The following is a 24,128-nucleotide window of genomic DNA, read 5'->3' as shown; positions in this document are numbered from 1 at the left end:
TGGTTTACCACTCAACTCGCAATTAAAATAAAATCTTGTTATTTGTTTGCACCTCACAAAACTTCGACGTCATGGCGATCCAATCAGAATACAGTAGACAAAGATAGATATTGATATAGCGATGGTCTTTCTCTCTCCATCAATAGTTCATAACTACCTGAACAAGCTTCCCTACCCAGTTTTGTCTATTTTTAATTTTAATATTAATAATAAACAAATCTCTGTACACTGGTCAATTTCAGAATTAGTTGGTAACCGATTTAGGATCGCGACGATGCGCATGCATGCATCTTTAACAAAAACCAGAGAACTGCTATATCTGACTCCTTATCAATAATAATTAACGAAATCGATGTAACCCACTAACAAAGAACTGTTACTAGAAATTTAGAACTGAGCTAATCGCGAACGACAATATTGAAAATGCTTATTCGTTTGGTCCGCGAACAAAGATAAAGTGTGAGAAATTGTTGTTGCAGTTGCAGAAATTTAAAGTTTACATAGTTCTATGGAAACAGTATTATGACATTGACAACTGTAAATTTAAAATATTATGAGAAAATATATGATTAATATATAAATAAATAAAAGCAATAATTCACTATTTTATTTATATTCTTTTTTCACAAATTTTTCTCTTCTGACCTTTAAATTATGTTTACTGGAAAATCAGCTGGAAATACTGATTTTCACCTGAGTAGCCTGTCAATTGTCCACGATGTCATTAGTGTTTGATGTTTTTATATTTTTTCAATATATAGAAATGAAAAATAGGATTGAATTTCAATAAAAACTAATCGTTGTGTGATATTGAAAATGTCTTTTAACGGACTAACTCAAGCAGTTAAAGAAGAGCCTCTAGAGGCAGAACTTAACCAACCCGAGTTGAGCAAAATTGAAATTAAAGAAGACATTGATTGCTTACCTGATAATCCAGATTTTATAGAATTAGGTAATGCTTCGGACGGATTTAACAATCAAGAATGGAAAGAAGGACGTTTCGACGTTAGATCGAATCCAATTGAGTTAGATGGAGAAAGTAGTTGTGAAATGCCTCAAAATTTAGAATCAAGTCAATTGACACATTTCATGCTACACGATTCCGAAGATAGCACCCAAGATACAAACCAAACTTATTCAGATCAAGATTGGAGTGAACATAACAACGGAATATACAGTTGTAAAATTTGTAAAATACAATTTGTAGAAGAATTGTTTCTGGAACAGCATTTCAAATCTAGAAGATTAGGCGATAAAAGATACAAATGTTGCGGTTGTGATAAAATTTTCAGGTAAGATATCAATAAAATTAGATTTTTAGATCATTTTTATTACTGTTAATTATAGAGACAATACGCAATTAAATGTTCACTCAAGAAAACATACAGGAGAAAAACCTTACGCTTGTACAGTTTGCGGTAAAAAATTTTCCGTTAATGGAAACTTGAGTAAACATATGAGGATACATACGGGCGAAAGAAGGTTCGAATGCTTTACGTGCGAAAGAAAATTTACACAGTTTGCACATTTAGAGGATCATATTAAAACACACTCGGGTATATTATTGTTTAAATCTCAAGTTAAATTTGTTTATTTCTTGTTTGAATTTGTAGGGGAACGCCCGTACGTATGTGATTTCTGTAACAGTGCCTTCAAAACAAAGGCCAGACTGAGAAAACATAAAAAATCCCACGAAGATGAACGCATAACCAAACGATCTGTACCTTGTCCGATTTGTATGAAAGTGATGAAAAGTACAAAACAATTATTAACACATATGGAAACTCACGATGAAGGAGAGCATAATCCTTTTCCATGCGAAACTTGCGGGAAGACCTACAAGAATTTATTTTCTCTCAATATACACCAGAAAATTCACGGTAATGTCAGGGATTTTCAATGTACTCTTTGTGAAAAAGCCTTTACGAATGCCAGTCATTTAAGAAGACATTCAAATTCACATTCAGGTAAATTTTTTTGTAATTTTTATAGAATTCCCTCCTTAGAATTTCTTCTAAATGTTTCACAACTATGCCTGATCTAGATGATTCTATTTATTATTTTGGTAAATGTTTGGAAGTTAGGTCATAAAAAATTAACATTTTCAATTTTTTTTTGTTTATTTTTTCAGTTCATTCAAGATTAAAGTAAGTTTGAAAATCAAAAATTCAACACTTTGATTAGTGGAGAATTCCAAAACTGTAATTTCTCCAGATTTGTTCCATAAAACTGTTCTCAAAAATTGCTTTTTTTTTAATTAATATTGTATTTTATTTGAAAAGTAAATACAGAAACAAACAATTTGGAAAAACCTAAGCTAACCTAACTTTAATTTTGCCAAATTTAAAATATAAATTAAACATTAGTTGGAAAACTAAAATTTCATCACTATTTTGGCTGATGAAAAAAATCTACAAATCGTAAATTCTCAGATTTTTCCCAAAAACTGTACTGTAATATTCTTTTTATTTATAATATTTTCCTAAACAGTAGATTGAATTTACTAAATTATGCACTAACTTACAAAACACAGATAATATATTTAAATTCACCGTTTACTTTTTACTATTCCCATCCGTTTATTATGAAATTCAATTATTTATTGACTTTGGCTGCTTATTTATATCTAACAGTTTTCTACTTAATTTAGGTTCTGGAATACCATAAACAAACAAAAAGGTCTTCTAATAAATTATCTTTATTAAAACCTTTTGCATCGTTCAACATAAGCGAACAGGACCGGCTTCTCGATCTATGTCAGTGTACTAGTTTGTTACAGTATTAATTTTTTTCCATTTTTAAAGAATGTCTTATTTTTTTCGGAAAGTACATAAAAAACAAATAATTCAACAAAAAAAACGAGTAAATATCATAATTTAAATAATTTGTACAGATTTTCGAGAAGTTTGAATTTTTGTAATTAATTATAATAAAATAATTGATAGAAAATAGAAAAACTAACTTTCAACAATTTCCTTCCCATTTGGTTCATTTTTTGACGCATTTGAGATTAATACTAATCCAAAGTTAAAAAACCAAAATTTCAACACTTTTTTGGTTATTTAAAAAAAACCATATTAATTGTATTATCACTTTTATTAATAAGCAATACATTTTTATGCATAAATTAAATTATTGTTAAATTCACGTAACATTACGAAGGAACCATGAAGAAAAGGAATTTTATTTTTTATTGACCAAAAAAAATGTTGAAATTTAGATTTTCAAACTTAGTTCTCATTATTATTATAATTACACCAATAAAATATTCAAAATAGAAAAAAAATATTGGAAATATTAATTTTTATGACTTAAAATAGGGCGAACCCCACTTCCAAATAAATACCATTATTTTTGTTTCTCAGGAGTCCGTCCGTTTGTATGTAATATATGTCTGAGGGGTTTTCCTTCGGCGCAGAATTTGAAGAGGCACTTGTTGACACATACTGGGGAGAAACCGTACACTTGCGAAGAGTGTAATAGAGGATTTTTGACGTTGGAAAATCTCAATAGACATAAAAGGACGCATACCGGGGAAAAACCATTCCCCTGTAGTATCTGTGGAAAATGTTTTGCTCACAGGTAAAAGTCATCAAACAATTTCTACTTGTTTGCTTACTTTCAATTTTTGGTGTATTGATAATGACTTTAATATTTTACAGTAGTTTATCGATATTTCGATGAGTTTTTTTTTATTTTTAAAAAATTTTAATGGGCAGTTGTCCTTAAAGTATGAAGACAAGTTTTATTAAGTTTGAGTATTTTTCGGAACTGATGTTGTCATATGAAATAATGAAAATAATAAGAATAATTGTTTCTGGATTATTTGTAACCTAAAAAAATTGAAATTTGAAAATGCTTTTTGCAATATTTTCTCTTGATAAAATGAAAATTGGTAATTTACACAAGAAAATATGGCAACGTTGTAAATAATTCTACCAATATCAAACGTGATAGTTTATTTTTTAGTAATCGAGGTAAAACAGGTTTGTACCATCAATTCTATGAAATACTGAAAAAATACGAGGTGGCCAAATTTATTTATATATCAGAGATTATTGGAAATATGAAGAATTAAAGATAAAACTGATTTTTGCAATATTTTCTCTTGATAATATTACATTTACATGATCATTTATGCCGAAAAACAATTTTGAATCTTGTCAATTTTAATTATTCGACATAGATAAATGAAAATTTTCACTTCATGATACTTGGCAATACTGTAACTTATATTACAACCAGTAAAAAATATGCTATGTTGCCAAAATTAAACTCTAAATATGGAAATAGTTATTTTAAATGAAATATTATTTGTCAAGTTTTTGTAATTTTAATTTTTAAGGTTAGAATATATATTTTTCAAAAACATATCCTTCCACTATAATAATCGATCTATTTTTCCACAGCACCACTGCCAAAGAACACATGAGGATACATTCAGGAGACAAACCTTTCGCGTGCACCTTCTGCGATAGGAAATTCGCTCTAAACAAAGCATTGTTCAAACACATCCGCCAAAGACATCCCGATTTTTTCGACGAATTCAAACGACAGAACGATGTACCACCCAACGTACGAAAAGCCAGAGAAAAACTAAAAAGAGAAACGATGTCTATAGAAGAAATCGACATAAAACAGAAAATAAACGCTAGCGTATCACAACAAACACCCGATGTCGCAGTCAAAATCAAAACCGAACCGAAAGATAGTGAAACAGTGAAACTGGAATCGTCTGGAGAGGACATTAGACCATTTATGGAAACTCTCAATTTAAAACCTATCAAAGTTAAGGACGAAATTGAAAATAATGTGATAGAAGGATCTGGTTCGATATTTATCAAACAAGAATATGACAGCTAACGTTAACTTTGTCTCTATTAGGTATGTTACATATTTTTTTTTTCATTGTTTAACTGGGTATATGAATTATTGTTGATTGTTTACAGGTTATGTTATTTAACTTTTTTTAATTCTTTATTAATTTTTTTAAGAGATACACTGTGACGCTACAATTATATATAAGCTCCCCGAACCGAATTATGCTTAAAATTACACTTTCTGGTCTTTCCAGCCGGTTACAGAAGGCTCGAAGAACCAGAACGTGAAATATACGATTATTGTTATCATAATTGTTAATGTCACGGTAAATTAATTTCTGCTGTTTGTTATTGAATGTTTTCTAAAAGATATATATTTATTATAACGTTACCATAACCTCTTTTTACGAGAAATTGCTTATTGAAAACATTGGATATCGTCAAATGTGTTGATATAATAATAAATTGATTAATTGAATTTGTAACATTTATTCATAACCCCACCTTACTCTTTTCTTTCCAACTAAATATTCACCAGATTTATCTCCTTGTGTATTGTGATCCCAAATTCTATTTTTAACACGGTTATATTAGCTTCACCAGTCTGTGGGTTCGTTTGTTTGTAACTCTCCTTTGGACAAAGAACAAGCGGCTTATAATAAAAATTTCGTTCGATAGTGATTTTTGATTTCCCATATAAATTACACGGTTAATTTGTATTTTGAGAATTTTAGGTATTTCAATGAATTATTGTGTAGTAAAATGAAATATATATTTTTGTAGGAAATTAAACGGCCTACAAAAGAGTTTTGAAATAGTTTTTCTCTATGTCAACTTGCTTAAAAGTTATTCGCAGTTGAAGTTCAACCTAAAATAATATATGATGACTTTCACAATCTTTCAAAGTTTTCTACAAAAAAATGTCTTGAAAACCTAAAACAGCATATTTTTCGTGGTTTTTCTCATTTTTATTTCTCAAATTTATTGAGAAAAATTTGTTATTTAGCATAATTTGAATGGAAGCGTCTGAAAATTGATTTCAAATAACAAATTATTAAATAATAGCATCAAAAATCTTAACAGTACTTTCAACTACATAGAAATCAGTTTTCAATGCTTTCATTCGAATCATACTATGTAAGTTTTTTTCAATAAATTTGGGAAGTAAAAATGAGAAAAATCACGAAAATGATGTCGATGTTATGTTTTTAAGACATATTATTTTAGGTTGAACTTTAACTGCTAATAACTTTTAACCGAGTTATCTTAGCGAAAAAATGTTTCACTCGTCTTTTGTAAGCCATTCAATTTCCTATAAAAATATCTATTTCTTTTTACTACACAATAATTCATGGAAATACATTGATATTCCAAAAAAAAATTCTTGTGTAACTTGAATGGGGAATCAAAAATCACGATGTGGTACCTCTAAATATTAATATTTAGAGCTCAAACTCTACCAAACCATTTTTTTCGTCATGTTTCGTAGTAGCTAAAAAAAGTTTTTTTGGCCCACCCTAGTATATAAACAGCAAAGCCATTATATGAAGGTGATATCAATTAAATAAATATAATTTAAAAAAAAACGCGGTTTCATAGCATATCAAACTATCAAAATAATTTTTAAAATAAGCCTACAACAATAATAAATGAAAAATATTATGAAAACATTGTGGGCGCTTTGTTTCATTTTTCTCGTACATTGAGCGCCTCATGCTTTTTTCACAGTACTAATATTTTTTATTCATTTTTGTTTTAAGCTTATTTTAAAAATTATTTCTAACGTTTGATATTTTTTTTACTTTTGTTAACTATATTATTGATCCACTAAGTATATATTGAAGAAGCGACAATTTACTGCGAAAAGTATTGGATTTTGAAATTCGAAGTACACAAAAGTATACTGAGAAAACAAGTCAATTAGAAAAATTAATATTTTCTTATTATTTTGTAGTGTGAAGAAAAACCTTTTGGATGTGAAAGACCATTTAATCCAGCTATTGTTATCGATCTTTATAATTCTACATCGACAATGAGTTTTTCCATATAACAAATTTTTCTCAGTGTATTATTTTATTGTGCCATCTTCGCTTAAAAATTATTCATAGTAATGAGTTGCCACAACTGAAAATTCTATAAATATGATCACTATTCCATATTATTAAGATACAAATCACCAAATTTTATATAAAAACAAATTTTTTACACCAAATTATATTTTATATGATGTTTGCACCGATGTTTTAAAGATCCGTTAAACGAAAACTAATTTTATAGGTTTGTTCCAACCTGATAGTCTGTATATCTTTTATTTATGGTCTGGACCGTTCTTTGAAGGGTCAGTGCAAGTGTTCAAATGATATTTTCTGCGCAATCTCCGGCTATACACGGTTCTTGTAACAGTTCTTCCGTATAAAGGTATCTATGCTATCAAGCAACTATCGAAAAGACAGTCTGGAACACAAAACGCACAACGATAACTGCCCGCTTGGAACACGTAATCTCTATTGCGCAGAATCGTCTTCGTACTAAGGACGGTTTTTGGATACGTTGGAACAAACTTATAAATAAGATGAATATTAGATATCAAAACAGCTAATGAAAATCAAGAACTTTCAAATTAAATCAGTGAAGTTTATTAATCTGTAGGCTAAAACATTAAGTAAAAAAGAAGAATTATCAGCTGTTTGAAAAATTGTCATTCAGCTCGTTAGATACAAATTGGTTATAAATTTTATTTTCCTAATCCTATTGTGTATTTTGTATTGTTAAACATATTGAATAACATCTAATTTACTTCAGGGAAACTAGATACAATAGATAAATAATATGATTCAAACGATTTGATTCTTGTGAATATTTCAAGCACCAATTTTAAACTAAAGAAAACACAAAGAAGAACGTTTATTTTATTTTTAAATGTCTAACAAAGATTCTCCATAAGGAATTGATAAAAGTGACAAATTTACCTTTTAAAAATTCGACTAAAACGCCAAAATGCCTTTTTTTGTAAATTTGCGAGACAATGGTTGATCTTACTTATATTAACAACCGCTGTGCTTATCTTTGTGAACGTTTTCCCTAGCCTATATACACGTAAGTTAATTTTTTTGAATGCAAAGTTTTTGTGAATAAGAACCAAATAAAACTAATATTTTAGAGATATCTAGATCCTTAAATAAGCATTATTTATAGTAGTGAAATTTTTTATTTTTTTGTTTTTATTGCTTGATTATTAAAATTATTAGGTATTGTTTAATTGTAATTTATGGTTAATCTTATTTTCATATTTTTTTGACACATTTTACTTCTAAGTAATCCCAATAGACTCTAAAAACATCTACTGGTTGCGTTTAATCTCATCTGTATTTCTTCTTCTATTTTATTGTTGCTGTTCATAGTAAATTCTAGGTACTTAAATTCTTCAGTAATTTTAAAGCTGTATCCCATAACGTCCAGCATTGAATGATTGGGCTTTGCAACTCTTACCACTCATATATTCAGTCTTATCTTCATTTACCTCCAATTCTACTTTTCGTGCTTCTTCTAAGAATACTTGTGCTATTATTTTCACGTCATTCTTAACTTAAATATTTATTTTCCCTTCAATATTTGCTCCTCTTAGCTTCAGTTGCTTTCAAACCTTTTTCTCTAGCAGGGGGACCACCCATCTCCTTACTCCTGTGGTGATATCAAAGGTATGCGTGTATTCTTTTTCTAGTCTGACTTTTCCTTTTGAGCCTTCCACACACATTTTTACAAGTCTTATTATCTTTTCTGGTATGTTATTCTCTCTGAGAACAACCCATACTTTTGATCTTATTAGGCTATCATAAGCCTTCCTAAAGTCAATAAATAGTCTCTATCATATTCCCAGTATTTTGGGGCCAGCTCTTTCATAATAAATATTTGGTCAGTAGTTGATTTCCCACTCAGAAATCCTGCTTGGTATCTATGAAATCTATTTTTTATGACGACCTACATGAAATACTTAAATTTTTATTTGCACTAGCTATTAATGTATTAATGCAAAATGCAAAACTTTCTCTGTTAGTTGATATTCTGTATTTCTTGTAGGTTGTTGAAAAAGTGTAGTGTACAACACAAGTATCATCTTGTCTTGCATATATTATTCCATGTTTTATTTTAGCACAACGAAATGTTTCTATAAAAAAAGATAAACAACTAGTAGATACATTTAAGGATGCAAATATTAAGAGAACAACAAAAGACGATCCCTGTGAAACCATTCACATTGGAGTCGTCTGTTCGGGGTTCAATTCAAACCTAATGTTCCATACCTTACTTAAATCTATTTATTTTCATAGAGTCAATCCGCTACATTTCCATATTATTTCCAATAAAATTTCAGAAAAGATATTGAAAAAGCTGTTCGAAAGCTGGAATGTTGTACAAGGTAATCTGATGTATTAAACTTTGAAATATTGCAAATAGTTGATTGTATTCCAATAAACTGTCTAAAATTTTTCAATATGGCGTCTGAGGGCAAACAGATTTATAAAATGCATTATGTTTTGTGATTCTCATTAATTTTTTTTTATTCGATTGATTGATTTGTCTCCATAACTAAAATACTGTTAAAATAAGCTGGAATACCAGATAATAACGAAGTGTGTAATCATAAATATTTCCTTTTTGATACAAAAATGGAGTGCGTTTTTCTTACTTCCACATCTTTATTATTTTAATTTAAAAATATTTTTCTTAAAGTTGTATGAGATTTAATACTCTAGAATTTAGTTGAGTTGAGAAATGTGTAACGACAACTTTGCATTTGTTTTTAAACAACAATCACATCCCGAATTGGAATACATCTTGGATAATTATTTATACCTCTATAAGCTTAATTAAATAAAAAATTCATATAAACTAAAAAATTTGACAATCTTGGTATACACTTTAAAATAGTTTCCCCACAAACGCCATATTTTAACACATGGTTTTGAGAACCGTTGATGCAGTCATATCAACGGTTCTCAAAACCACATTTTTAAATAAACATTATATACTATAATGAGCAAACAACAGCCCAGAAAAATTAAACAAATCTGTTTGGATATCAAAGAGGCCATATCAATGTACCCCACTATAGCCATAGAGGAGCTACCAAACCTGCCCCCTTCACCTTTTAGCGAAAGAACCGACGCCCACAGGCTGATTAAGATAGAAAAATTAAAGTCAAGGAATCTGACAGGTGACCTAAGGACAACCCATTCAAAATGGTAATTAATGAGCACTAATCATGTACTAATTAAAATCTTCTGCAAGCTCAATATGTGTCTCTCTGTTATACGGATATTTGGACCTTACATCATTAGTAAAAGCGCTCACTATTTTCCAGGAAGAGTTGATACTCATGGAGACCTTACTGGAAAGCACATTTACATTCTCTCTGATAGCCAAGCGGCCTTGAAGGTTCTGAAGGCTATAGAGTACAAGTCCATGCTAGTAACAAGGTCCTTAAGGACTAGCTAATAGTAAAAAAATAACCTTAATGTGGTTACCAGGCTATCAGAGTGTACCAGCCATTGAGGTAGCAGACATCCAAGCTCAAAAAGGAGCTACTACTTTATATTTTGGATCAGAGCCCTGCTGTGGCCTCATAATAGGTTACATCAACAATAAATTGAACACATTGCTGAAGGATCAGATGGAGTCTTGTTGAAGAAAGACTCTAGGCTTAAGATGTTCTAAAAGATTCATATTCCTTAGTCTTCAGCCAGGTCACCTTAAGATGGCAGAGCACGATAACTGCAGATTCTTCCATAGAGATAGCAGAACAATTATGTGTTTGTTTATATTTAACAAGACTTTGGTATCTTGAAGGATTAGTACTAAAACCTTGGGAAATGGGACTAAGAACTTCAGAACAAAAGCATTCTGTGGGAGGACAACAATAAGATGTAGTTATCTTTTTAGATATAGTTGCTGGAAAGTAAAAACTAATGAATAAGAAAATTATGCAGTGTATTTGTAAATTCTCACTATTTAGAATTCTAGCTAGAACTATTTTGGGTACTATCATTTCAAGTAATGATCAAATTTTTTTTCTTATCGCTTTACAATGTCGAAGTGTGTTAGAAAAATAACATTTCTGATATAATATAATTTTTTTTTAAATAATATTTTAGTAAATACAACATTCTATGATCTGAATAATTACACACCAGAACTAAGATGGATTCCTAATACCCATTATTCAGGTATTCACGGTTTAATGAAATTAATGTTTCCAAAAATAATTCCTCTAGAAATAACCGACCGGATTTTGGTATTGGATACAGATATGACCGTAGTTGGTGACATATACGAACTTTGGGCAATGTTTAAAAAGTTCAATAAAAAACAGGTAAGTACCTTAATCATTTATTTTATTTATATTTTTTTCAATAATGGGTGGGTGTACAGTCGATCAAATCGATCTTTATCTTGACGTTACTAACAGTATCTGGCTGTTCATTGTATATAATGTCACTATGGAACATATCTTAATTATTTTAACGACAAAATTACAGGCATGCTACTACACGGTATGTCTTGTACGCCTTTTTTACCGGAATTAGAATCAAGGAACTTCTAAATCTTCCTGAAAATTAAAGAGGTACTAAAAAGGGAGTGTTTCAATACATTTTTTAACATTGTGAAATCTCCAATAGGGCAAAAATGATTCCAATCATAGGTCCCATGCCGGTATAAAAATGTAGTACTTTGAAGTTGATTCTAATTTCATTTTACCTTTAGTGGGATTGTAGTATCCAGTACGTCTCATACCTTCACGTGTTCCGACAAGTATGAACTCATTTCAACTTGTCACTCTGTTACTATAACGGTGTGTGTGAGATCAACATGTCTTTGAAATGTCAAATTACCCCACAAAATATTAAATTTGTATATGACTGTGAGTATCAGATAAAAGTTTAAAGGGCTCAATGGAAAACCAGTAACTAACCTCGCCTTGAAGATACCTGAATTTCACTGGCTACGGCAACTTTAAGTACCAAGAAATAGGCTGAAATATTGAACCAACGGTTTCCCATAAACGCCTTTCTTTCCGGATTTAGAACCGAGTGACATTTGGATCGTCCAGAAAATAAAAAAGGTACTGCAAGGGAAACGTTTTGATACAATTTTTGACATCGTATAATAGTGCAGTACGTTGAAGTTGATTTTAATTTCATGTTGCGTTTAATACCATCCATTTCGACTTGTCATTTTGTTATTATAACGGCTTTAGTGAGATCAACATGTCTTTGAAATGTAACATTACCCCACAAAATATTAAATTTATCTATAACTGTAAACTTGAGATAAAAATTTAAAGGCATTAATAGAAAACCAGTAGCTAATCTCGCCTTAAAGAGACTTGTCAATTAAAATCGAATATCAAGGTCATGGTCATTTATTTTTTTCGATCATAAGGTCATAGTGAGATCCAAGAAGACACCTAAACTTTAAAACTGAGTACTAGAAGAAGTACAAAGAAAAAGGCCTAAATATATAACCATATACATCTTTCTTACCAGTTTTAGAACCCAGTGACTTTTAGATCCAATCAGAATTGAATAGAGACAGAAAAATAGTGGTATACTGCTATTTCTCTCTATTAGCAATTCGTGCCCAATTTAACAAGCTCTCATACTTCGTTATTCTATATTCAATATCAACTCAATGTTCTAGATAGAATGTGTGCGCATAGAAAAATGTACACTTGTAAAGATCTAAATATTAAAATTTAATATTGTTATATTCATCTTGGTTATTTAAACAGTATTTGATCACAAAACTGTGTGCGAATTTATTCACACAATATTCCATCAAATTATCTACTGACTCACAGTTGCTAGACTTTATATATTGAAACCACCTTCTGGAACCTTCGAATTCTTAAAATCTCTAGATTGTGGTAAATAAACAAAGATCAAAATGTCTATATCATGTTGGTGACAATATTTTATCATTTTAGGCGGTAGGAATGGTTGAAAATCAAAGCGATTACTACTTGGGGTTGAACGTTTGGCCAGCTATCGGTAGAGGGTATCATTAACCACCATTTCTATAATTATTTATTAAAAATATGAATTTTTAGTTACAATTCTGGTGTGATAATGTTCAATATCTACTTATTGAAAAAATTAAATTGGCCGAAATTGTGGTCGGATCTAGCGAAAAGAGACGCTCTTATATACGGTTCGACTCGTTTAGCGGATCAGGATATAATCAACGCAGTTGTCAAAGAACACCCCGAAATAGTATACGAAGTGCCTTGCGTGTGGAATACTCAATTGAGCGATAGAACTTTGAGCGAAAGTTGTTACAAGAATAACAAAGTGAAGGTACTTTCATTATTATTTATTATTTTTGATAATAATAAAACGTTAATATGTATTTTCAGATAGTTCACTGGAACTCCCCGAAGAAATATAACGTGGAAAATAAAGACGGGGAATATTTCAAGAGCGTGGCTATTGGATTTCAAGAACACAACGGGAATTTGTTGAGGAAGAAGTTGTATGGTTGCAATAACCAACCGGTTACGGTGGCACGGAATGACTCCGATGATGTGTGTTCGGAATTTCGTAATTTAGCTAAAATCCATTGGAGGACGCTACTTTTTATTAGGGAATATAAGCACGTTGTTATCGAAAATGATGTTACTTTCGTTGCCCAATTATCCTACGATAGATTACAGACGATTGAAGAATTGGTGAAAGCTTGGTCTGGTAAGTATTTCCACAATATCATGATCTAAAAATGTTCTATCATATGAATTATAAAATTCCAAGTTAGTCCGGTCCTGTATTATGTTTATATTAGTTTCTATGGAAAGATATAAACAAAGAGCAGGACCGCACTGGCTCGGACGCTTCGAACACAACATTCGTTTTTTTTTATAAAATACGCAAAAGATTTTAAATTTCTAAGGTTATCACTGTTTCTAAATATTTTTTTTTCTATGCGAAAAAATATCTCAATTAATATGTTATAAAAAAATGATATGTTTATTAATGCAAGCTATAAATGTTCCAGTAGCTTCGGTCATGTTCTTTCTTTATGTTGCCTTCAATGGAAAAATGTAAACGAAGAACAGGGCCGCACCGACTCAGACTCTTCATTCAAAAATTCGTTTATTAAATTCATTTATATATTTTCATAAAATTGACCAAAGATTTTAAATTTTTATGTGTATAAACTGTTCCTATTTTTTTTTCGTATTCAGAAATATCTCAATTATCATCTAAACCAAAAATAATCTGTTAATTCGAGATTTTCAAATATATGAACTAAATTTTCTTCTATATTCAAGAAACATAAATTATTTTTTTCATCGATACCAGATATAAAAGTCCGGTTCTGTTCTTTACTTATGTTTTCCGGGAAACATATCAATGGAAGGATGTAAACAAAGAACAGGGCCGCACTGACTCACACGCTTCGTACACAATATTCATTTATAAAATAAAATTATATATTTTTTAAATTGTCAAAAGTTTTTGAATTATCAAGTATATAAATTGTCCCTAATTTTTCTCAATATTTAAGAATTTATTAATTATTATTTAAACAAAAATCGATTTCTTCACCCAAATAAGTTTTAAAACTTCGGTCCTGCGTTTTATTCATGTTGCCTGGGAAACCTATCAATGTAAATATGTAAATAAAGAGCAGGACCCCACTCCGATACTTCTACTATGACAATATTCATTTATGACAAAAAATTATATATTTTTCTACAATATTCAAGAGTTTTGAAATGTTTAAGTATATAAACCATTCTTTTTTTGTATTTTGCGTGCAAATTAAAAACTTTTATTATTTAATTGTTATAATATTTATTCTTTTAATTAATCAATGACTAGAACATACATTTATTCATTAAAATTTTGTATAGGCAAATTTTCAGCACAAATCCGGTCTGTACTAAAATTTTGTTTGACACATATATAAATATTTTATCTACTTGAATGTTAAAAATAATCTGCATTCACTTTTTGTTGTCAATTCCAAAATTTATTCATGATTTAAAGCAGGAGAAGCAATTTAGAAATTAAAATATCATCATAAACGTTATACGAACCACTTCGCCACTTCGAACCTATTCTTTGTTTATATACTGAGATAACCCTCAAATGTTAGTTCGCGACATAAACAAAGAGCAGGATAGTACTGGCTTGCACCACACGATACGTACATATATGGAAATTATGGAATAGAAATTAATACTTTCTGTTATTTTCAACAGATTTTTAATTTTTATCTGCTTAAAATGATGCAAAACATTATCCTTTTTATTCAAAATCTTATTCAACTTATATAAATGAATGTATTACTTAACGTACGAATGTCAAAGATAATTGCATCTACTTACACACTTTTTATTATCAATTTTAAAATTTATTTACTATTTTATGCAATCGAAGCAGTTTACAATTTAAAATATCATAATAACCGTCATACGAGCCACTCTGGATCTGCTATTTGTTTACATAAATTGCCAGGCGGATTTTCAGCTCAATTAAGGTCTCTATCAAAATCTTATTTCACATATAATTATATATTATTTACATGAATATTGAAAATGAACTGTACGTCACTAAATTTTTGTTACCACTTATTCAAATTCATTTTATAAACAAAAAGCAAATAACAATTTCATTTTAGCGTGAAAGTCCGATCGAGCCGGTGCGGTCCTACACTTTGTTTACGTTACCGCTCGGCGTTGTAAACAAAGAGCAGGGTCGGATTGACTCTCATGATACATATACTGGAATTATAGACAATTTATTGTTTTTTTATTATGAAGTTATTTTTCATTTTCATCTTCTCTAGGACCGATAAGTTTAACTTTATACGTATCCGATCCCGAATTAATGAAAAGCATAGAATTTATAACATCATCGGAAATTTTGAAAAACAGATGGGATGTTGCGTATCACGCAGTTTTTAAAGACGGAGTGAGTCAATTGTACCCGTATATTAAAATCGATATAATAATTATTTTATTTCAGGATTTTTATCCTATAAATATATTGAGAAATATCGGTTTGAAGAACGTACAAACACCATTCGTATTTTTGGCTGATATCGATTTCCTTCCATCGAAAGATTTATATGAATCGTTAATAAAACACATTAAAATATTCGGATCTTTAAAAAAGAAGGTGAATATATACCATTTCGTTTCATGTATTTCAATTATTCGTTGAAATGTTGTACTACTTTTAGTCGATTATTTGTAATTACACAGATATCTTGTAGTTTGGATTTTTTATATGTTTTAGGCACTAATAGTACCAGCATTCGAAATACAAAAATACGTCAACCAAATACCGAGTGATAAAAATCAACTGTTGGTTGGTTTGAAGGAAAAATCAATTATACCTTTTTTGACGAATATTTGGACTCCAGGTCATACTCCTACAATGTATAATATTTGGAAAAATAGTAGCAAACCTTATAATGTAAGCAATAACCTCAATTTTCCATAAAATTACTAAAATTTCACCAGATCCATCCACCATTTATTTAGATTATTTTTACCAGTAGCTCAAACCAAAGATTGGGGGGTTCTCTATCTTTATAAGATGTTCTTTGACAGGTGACAGGTAGTTTGATATGACAAATGACACAAAGAGTTCTCTAAAATCCCAAGAAACTACTAAAATTCTATTTGGAATCATCTACATTTCTTCTTACTTGGCTAAATGTTAATAGTTGCTCAAAATAAAGATTAGGGGGTTCACTATTTTCATAGGGCGTTCAAGAATTGTTTCAAAGTAGTTATCTCTGACAAATGGCATATTCAATTCAAGCTATACATCTCGGGTTCCTAAAAACTACCACAACTCTATCGGAACCACTAAAAATCTATTCTTATTTAGTTCAATGTCGGCAGCTGCTCAAGTAGAATATTGGGGGGCTCCCTATCTTTAGAGGACGTTCATTGACAGGTGACAGGTAGGCTAAAATGGGAAATGACACAATTCGTTTTCTAAAATTCCAAGAAGCTACCAAAATTCTATCTGAAATTATCTACAACTCTTCTTATTTGGGTTACTGTCACTAATTGCTCAAACCGAAGATTGGGGAGCTTATTATGTTTATAGGGAGCTCAAGGATGGCTTCAAAGTATTTCTGGAACCGTTAGTGATATACATACTGTTACACTATCACTACATCAACACTCAAAATTACACAATCTAATTGCCGTTTCGATATCCAAATTATCGTCAGTAGATAAGCAAAGTGGTTATGAGTGGGTTGTCCGCCATCTTGTATATCAACGACAACGGAAGTGATTTGTTGTTTATGATTGTATCTGTGTGCTGTGATATCTCACCTTTCATGTATCATTTGTCTTTTAAGACATTTGTCAACTGTCGTGTATGCTGTGTTGTCTATGATCCTTCATATCCGTTATTTTGAATGTTATTTGTTCTATGATGTCTATGATCATGTCCGTTATCCATCATATATGATGTGATTTCTATGAACCACACATCATGTTTCATCTGTTGTTTCCGCCATCTGTCAACTGTCGCATGATCGCATCTGTCTTGTGTGCTGTCCTTCCTGTCATATGTCAAATGTGTGTGTTAATTGTCCTGTGTTGTCAGAGAACGGTAAGGAAGGAAAATTATCTCTGAAGATGATAACTTGGTTTACGAAACAGCGTTATTTGTAATGTGTTTAGTATGAATAACAGAAAATAAATTTTTTTGTAAGGTAAAATGGGAAGTCGATTACGAACCTTACATAGTAGTTAGAAGCGATGTGGTGGAATACGACGAGAAGTTTATAGGCTTTGGTTGGAACAAAGTTTCGCATATAATGGAATTAGAAGCACAAAATTATGCGTTTGTTGTATTACCAGATATATTTATTATCCATAAACCTCATACTCCTAGTTACGATTTAGGAAGATTTAGAACGTCTTCAGTATACAGGCTGTAAGTAAAATAAATGTTTTCTCAACAGTAAACTGTAAATATTTGAGATTAGTTTTCGACAGTTGTGGCACTTAAATAGTTCCAAATTAATAAATTCCTATTTAATACCACAATTTTTAGAGAAAATGGTGTAAAATCAATATTTATATGTTTATAATTCATGTTTATTAAACTAGATATCATCTATGTCGAATTTGTATCAAGGAATCACCATTAATTTTCTTCAGGAAAATTTTTATGAGTGAAGTTATAATTTGCCTGTAGAAATTTTGGGCGTTGATGTAATTGTAGTAAATGATGTGAACTACATAAAAACTAGTCTTATTTGGGTTTCTGTCACTAGTTGCTCAAGTAGAAGATTAGAAGTTCCTCTATTTCTATTGAATGTTTTTTTAAGCATCAGGTAGCCTAATACGAAAGTAACCTCCAAGCTATATCTAGTTTTCCACAGAACTACTATAATTCTATCAAATCCAGTCGCAACCATCCTTCCATGTTGTTTTCTTTAGATTTAAATTAGAACACCCAGTATATATTATTGTGTTACTAAAATAATCATGAAGTATGCTAATAATAAATCTAAATGTTGGTAATACTCATACTACCATTATATCAATACGAAACTACTGTCTGGTTCTTTTCGGACATTACCCGGCTCGAAGGACCAGATAATGTTATTTTATGATGTTATAATGGTAGTAAACACTATGTTTGATTTAGTTCTTCATGGATTCATGCCACTATGTCAATAATCTACATACAACCAGTGATATAATCGAAATCGAAAAATAGAAATGATTATGTAAAAACAATGTCTTGTTACGTCGGAAACATTTCAGATCAACTATATAGATATTAATATTCATACCTCCATTGTACTGATACAAAACTATTCTTCTCGCTCCTTCGAGCTGATCTGATTTATATCTGGCTCGAAGGACCAGAAAAAGAAATTTGTGATTATGTAATTGTAGTGAACATTGTTTTTGATCTATTGCTTCATGAATTCTTGTATTCAGGTCAATAATGAGCCTTATTTACATGAAATCAGATATATAATCGAAAATTTATGTAGAATATAGATATGATTATAGAAAAAGAATGTCTTGTTTCTTTCTCAGGCTGCAAACTTTTCAAACAAATCTCGTATCTGTTCAACGTTAGTACTACTAGGGAAATATTTTCGTTACCAATATGATACAATATTTTTTTTCTTATTTTAGGTGTCTTCGACTTTTGAAAGAAGAGTTTATACAAAGGTTAAACAAAGAATATAATAGAAATTTTCCATATATCAATACTTCTGCTATCCTACCGGAAATTAGAAGAAGGAAGAGACATAGCATGTCATTAGATATCCCTTCGACTACTATAGAAACCAACACCGATTATCCAAACGCGACAGAATAATCAATTTCATGAATATTTTTCACATCTCAAGCATAAAAAGTACTTGTTTTAGAGCAAAACAATATTTTTTAATCGGTAATAGGGTTGGAAACAGCTTGAAATACAAAAAGATTCTAACCTATAATAGAAGGTTTGTTGAAACCTTGAATCATCAAAGATATATTGCCAAATAATTATTATATACCATTATTTTACATATATATACAAAGATATTATACCAGTAGCTTCGGGTTTGTGATAATCAATAATTTATTAAATTTTATTTTTATGGGGTAGTTTAGACGTTTAATATATTTTTCGATACATTAATATCAAAAAATAAACGTATATAATCAGAGGGTTTTATAATAATAAAAATGTATAAGTGTTATGAACAATATTTTCTCTATTACCATACTAAAAATCTTCAAAAATTCACTATACACAAAACTTTATCATTCTATAGGAACATAACATATTAAGTCACGTATTTTAGTATAAATAACTGATTAGAATTATAATCCAGGTGATTTAGAACAAACAAATATTGCTTATATGAAACAGATGAGACTTTATATTAAGGTAGCAAAAAAATGAGTGAAAAGTCGAGTGTTTTTAAAAAATCTATTGATACCGAATTAATTCAAGTTAAAAAGCATCCGAACAACATTGTTCTTATAAAAATATAATGATATTCATTTCAGTAGATGCATTCTTGTTTCTGGAGGACAGCAACTGAGAGGAAGACCGTGCCTTCGCTGGTTGGACGACGTTGAGGCGGACCTGATCCAGCTAGGAGTTCGACGTTAGAGGCACCATGCTCCAGGATAAAAATGATGAGGTCGATTGTTGAGAAGGCCCTTGTTCTCAAAGAACTCAGTTAAAGAAGAAGATGCATTCTTGGAAGTTATTTTTATTACAAAAGTATCTTCCAAGTGTTTGTTTCCTAATATATTCTCCTTTAGTTCATCAGGAGTATATTTATAAGTCAAGGATTGATTCCATAGCGGGAAAAATTTGTAGAGATTAATGCTTTGTTGCTCCAAAATGTTTAAATAAGGTTTCATCATTTAGTTCATATTATTTTCTAGTAGCGCTTCGTTAACAGCTACCTCCTTTCAAATTCATAAAATTTTTAACTCTGTAAATTCTGTAGGAAACTACACGAAATGATGTTTTTTGTTTACCTTGCCTGGACTATTATTTATATAGAACGAAAGAAAAAAAGGAATTACTACTGATAACGATAGGTTTTCCTGGACTATTATATAAAAAAATAACTCTTGTTGAGCTCATTTCGCATCAAACTGTTTCTTGGTCGATAAAAGGGGTTTTTGGGGGTTTTTGATAGTTCCAATATCTATGTAAACATGAAGTTTAACCGTCTCATAGCAAACTATACAGAATGATTATTTTTTGTTTACCTTGCCTGAACTTTCTTTATATGGAACAAAAATGGAATTATTCTGATGAAAAAACCGAAAACAGAGTACAGGGATAAGTCCATTTTAATCGAAAAAAAAAAAAAAAAATTAAAATAAAACTATGTACAGTATTATTTTTTTTGTTGTGTGGTAATCTACAGAAAAGGAGAATTATTTTGTCAAAATCACATAAATCAAATGTCCTTCATTTTGTTCTTGTTTAGACATGTCTAATATTTTTTTTACCGTCCATCATTTGACCGCCGATGTCTCCTATTCGAGATATCACTTTGTTGGGGAAAATTTGAAGGACATGGCGGTGTTAGAGCGTTATACTATCCTGTTGAGACCAGGACGGGTTGTTGAAGCTTGTTAAATTCTGCAACTATGGTGTAAAAAAGTCCTCGATCATTCCATATACCGTTCCGAACTAATAGTAACCATCATGCATAGGCGCCAAAACTGTGACTTTAGAGCTATTTAAGGGCTTTTTAAGTTTGCATTGGTGGTTTTCGCTATTCCAGTAGCCACAATTTTGCCTGTTGATGTGGAAGTGAGCCTCATCAGAGAACAACACGTTGTTAAACGAAGTACAGCGGTTCATATTAAGTCTGGCTGATTATTTTTTGTTTATCCTACCTGGATTATTATTTAAATAGAACAAAAATAAAATTATTTTGATAATTCTATACTGAAATACCTTCCAACCATTTATCAGAAAAAAAAAACCTCTTAAATGACTGGGTCTACGATGAATGAATTTAATATATAACTTGAATGATCGAATATTTACATTAATTCGAACTACTGAATAGCAAAACTGCTGAAGAAATTAATAATTTCAAAATACACTCAAAACTGAATACCTGAATACACCAAGGATTGATGTTGAAGTAATACGTCGAAAACTTAGTGATGAAAACGGAAAGACGATTGTGAGGAACCATCAGAAGACGATACAAGCTGAAATTGCATAGAAAGTGAGAGTCATCAACTATAAACCACTTACATTAAAAGTTCTTCATAACTTCAGTCTCTGAAGATGATAACTTCGTTATCGAAATGCGCGTCACTGTAATAATTGGTATTGTGAACAGCATGAATATCACTCTGGGACACTTGAACTCATATGAATCCATTTATAGGACCAGTACGAACAATGAAAAGCTGCTGGTTAACTGAAAAATCATAAAATATGAAGTTAGTGATCTGGTGTGTATCTGGTTGTTAAACAAATCCAAAATCTTCAAATCGAACTTCTGAGAGACTCTACTTGTTCTGTACTCTGCTATCACAAACTTTATCATCAAATATTTTGACTTATTTCTGTCCAATATATGTAATTTCGGTATATTATTTTACTGAAGATTTTGTTTATCACCTCACAATTGAATTATCTGGTCCTTCGAGCCTTCACTGAATTCCTTCACCAAATTCGGCTCGAAGGATCAGACAGTTTGATTTTGAGGAAGTATTCGGTTGTATTAAACATTTTCATGTATTTCTTGAGTATATTAGGGCGTGAATTATATTTGAAAGTGACATTATACCCTTAAATATATTCAGGGATATAACATTACCTATTTTGATGGGTTCACAAGTGACATTTACACCCATTTAAAGATGTAATGTCATATATCCGATGAAATTTAGCTTGCGAAGATATATTTGTACAATTATGATGAAAAAAGTAGAGATAAATTGAATTTTATGATATTTGCTACAAAAAATTTTTCTTGATCTGCGAATGTCAATTTGAAAAAATATGGGTACCAAAGTGATTCTTGTATGGTAGTAGACAAGAATATTAAATTATCTTGTTGATACCACTTATATATTATAGTTAGTAATATTTATTCTACATATTAGTGTATAACATACAAGGCGTGTTCAGAAAATAACGAATTTTTTTCAATTTTACAGCTCCAGTGAGTCTGATTGTAAATTTTTTTATTATGTTGGTGAAAGTGCTCCTGAAATATATTCGTTAATCGTCAATTTTTGAAATTAATAAAATAATTTCTATTGAAAGTTTGTGCAAAAAACAAAATTTAACAAAATTGGAATCCGTAATGAGTGAAATGGGAATTTGATAGTGGTATTAGTGTTTCTAAACGTGTTATTCAACTTACTTCACTCACCCTTAGTAATATTCATGTTTAACACACTGTTTACTACCATTATATCAGAACAGAATCATACTTTCTGGTCCTTCGAGCCTTGTAGGTGAATATTCGGCTCAAAGGGCCAGATAATGTAATTTTGAGTGTTTATGTAATGGTAGTAAACTGTGAGTATAGTATAGTGCTTCATGAATTCTTAACAGGAGTCGATTAACGAAGCTACGATAAAACAAATGCTCACTCTGACTATTTAGTGAATTTATTGTCAAAAACTATCCTGTAACGTTATACTCATTATGGTATTAGATTTATTTCTAGTAGTATTTTTGATATTTATACTGAACACACTGTTGAATATCATTACACCAACAGTAATTACTTTTTCTGGTCCTTTTCATGGTGAATATCCGGCTCGAAGGACCAGATAATGTAATTTTGTCTCCATATTCATCAGATAAGACTCTTTGTGACTTTTATCTATTTGCAAAAATATAAAAACCCTTAAAGAATTATCGTTTTACAAGTATGGATGATATAAAAAAATTATTCATTGAAAGAGATTGAGGTTATCTTAAATGAAGAGTATGGGGTTTGGAAAAAGCGCATCTGCAGGTATATAAATTAAAGTCACCGATTACCTGAATATTTTTTCAAAACTTTCTCGTTTTTTCTCAACACGCCTCGTATACTTTGTTTTCAAAAGATATTATCGATTTATTCGAGTTGGAAAATATAATCTTTTTTTTATTAATTAGATGAATTTTTCTATCAAATCCTGTTTTTGCTTTATATTATGTGAATTTTGTGGATTAATTGCTGTAGTTACCACCGAAACTTGAAAAAAAAAATGACTTGTCTATAACCCAATAGAAATTCTATTCTATTTGGATCGAAAAATTTCATTTTTATATTGTTTTTCCCTGCCATTTTTCAACAACCGCACATTTTGATGATATTCAAAAATTTCTCTAATATATTCCTTTTTCTTTTATTTTTTTGAGTCCATGACATTTTGGAAAGTCTCGAGATAATAAAATGAGCCACGAGTTTTTGAACGTTCTATCTCCTTCCAATTAATAAAACAAGACACGAGATGAGCTCGAGATTAAAACGCTTCGTTTTTCGGATTGACCGATATGTAAAACGAGTTATTGAACATTCTAGCTCGTCCCGAATGAGTAAAACAGACCACGAGACGAGTTCGAGATTAAAACGCTTTGTTTTTTGATTTATCGGGATGAAAAACTAGTTTTTGAACGTCCTATCTCGTCTAGAATTAATAAAACAGGCCACGACACTAGCTCGAGATCAAAACATCTCTTTTTTTATATTCATACATATGTAAAACGAGCTGTTGAACGTTTTATCTCCAGTCTCCAGTCGACAAAACAGTCCACGAGACGA

The 24,128-nt window shown here is 30.4% G+C and overlaps 2 protein-coding genes across 2 annotated transcripts; both read left to right on the top strand.

The window, feature by feature from the left end:
* The first annotated feature begins 398 nt into the window (after nucleotides 1–398).
* LOC130896942 (gastrula zinc finger protein XlCGF26.1-like) lies at nucleotides 399–5,298 on the top strand. Its single transcript, XM_057805363.1, has 5 exons — nucleotides 399–1,292; nucleotides 1,348–1,556; nucleotides 1,614–1,967; nucleotides 3,366–3,582; nucleotides 4,410–5,298. Exons 1-5 carry the CDS (start codon nucleotides 817–819, stop codon nucleotides 4,861–4,863), a joined length of 1,710 nt encoding a protein of 569 aa, XP_057661346.1. The 5' UTR covers nucleotides 399–816; the 3' UTR covers nucleotides 4,864–5,298.
* Nucleotides 5,299–7,339: 2,041 nt separating this feature from the next.
* On the top strand, nucleotides 7,340–22,651 carry LOC130897134 (xylosyl- and glucuronyltransferase LARGE2s-like). The gene is made up of 11 exons (XM_057805762.1): nucleotides 7,340–7,916; nucleotides 8,971–9,237; nucleotides 10,973–11,190; nucleotides 12,805–12,875; nucleotides 12,928–13,174; nucleotides 13,234–13,561; nucleotides 15,669–15,793; nucleotides 15,848–16,000; nucleotides 16,121–16,300; nucleotides 17,565–17,788; nucleotides 19,012–22,651. The coding sequence occupies exons 2-11, from the start codon at nucleotides 9,111–9,113 to the stop codon at nucleotides 19,196–19,198; spliced, it is 1,860 nt and encodes a 619-aa protein (XP_057661745.1). The 5' UTR covers nucleotides 7,340–7,916; nucleotides 8,971–9,110; the 3' UTR covers nucleotides 19,199–22,651.
* Nucleotides 22,652–24,128: the final 1,477 nt, after the last annotated feature.

This window comes from Diorhabda carinulata, chromosome 8 (genome assembly GCF_026250575.1).
Source record: "Diorhabda carinulata isolate Delta chromosome 8, icDioCari1.1, whole genome shotgun sequence".
In the NCBI taxonomy this organism is placed as follows: domain Eukaryota; kingdom Metazoa; phylum Arthropoda; class Insecta; order Coleoptera; family Chrysomelidae; genus Diorhabda; species Diorhabda carinulata.
This window is presented reverse-complemented; position numbering and strand designations above follow the sequence as displayed.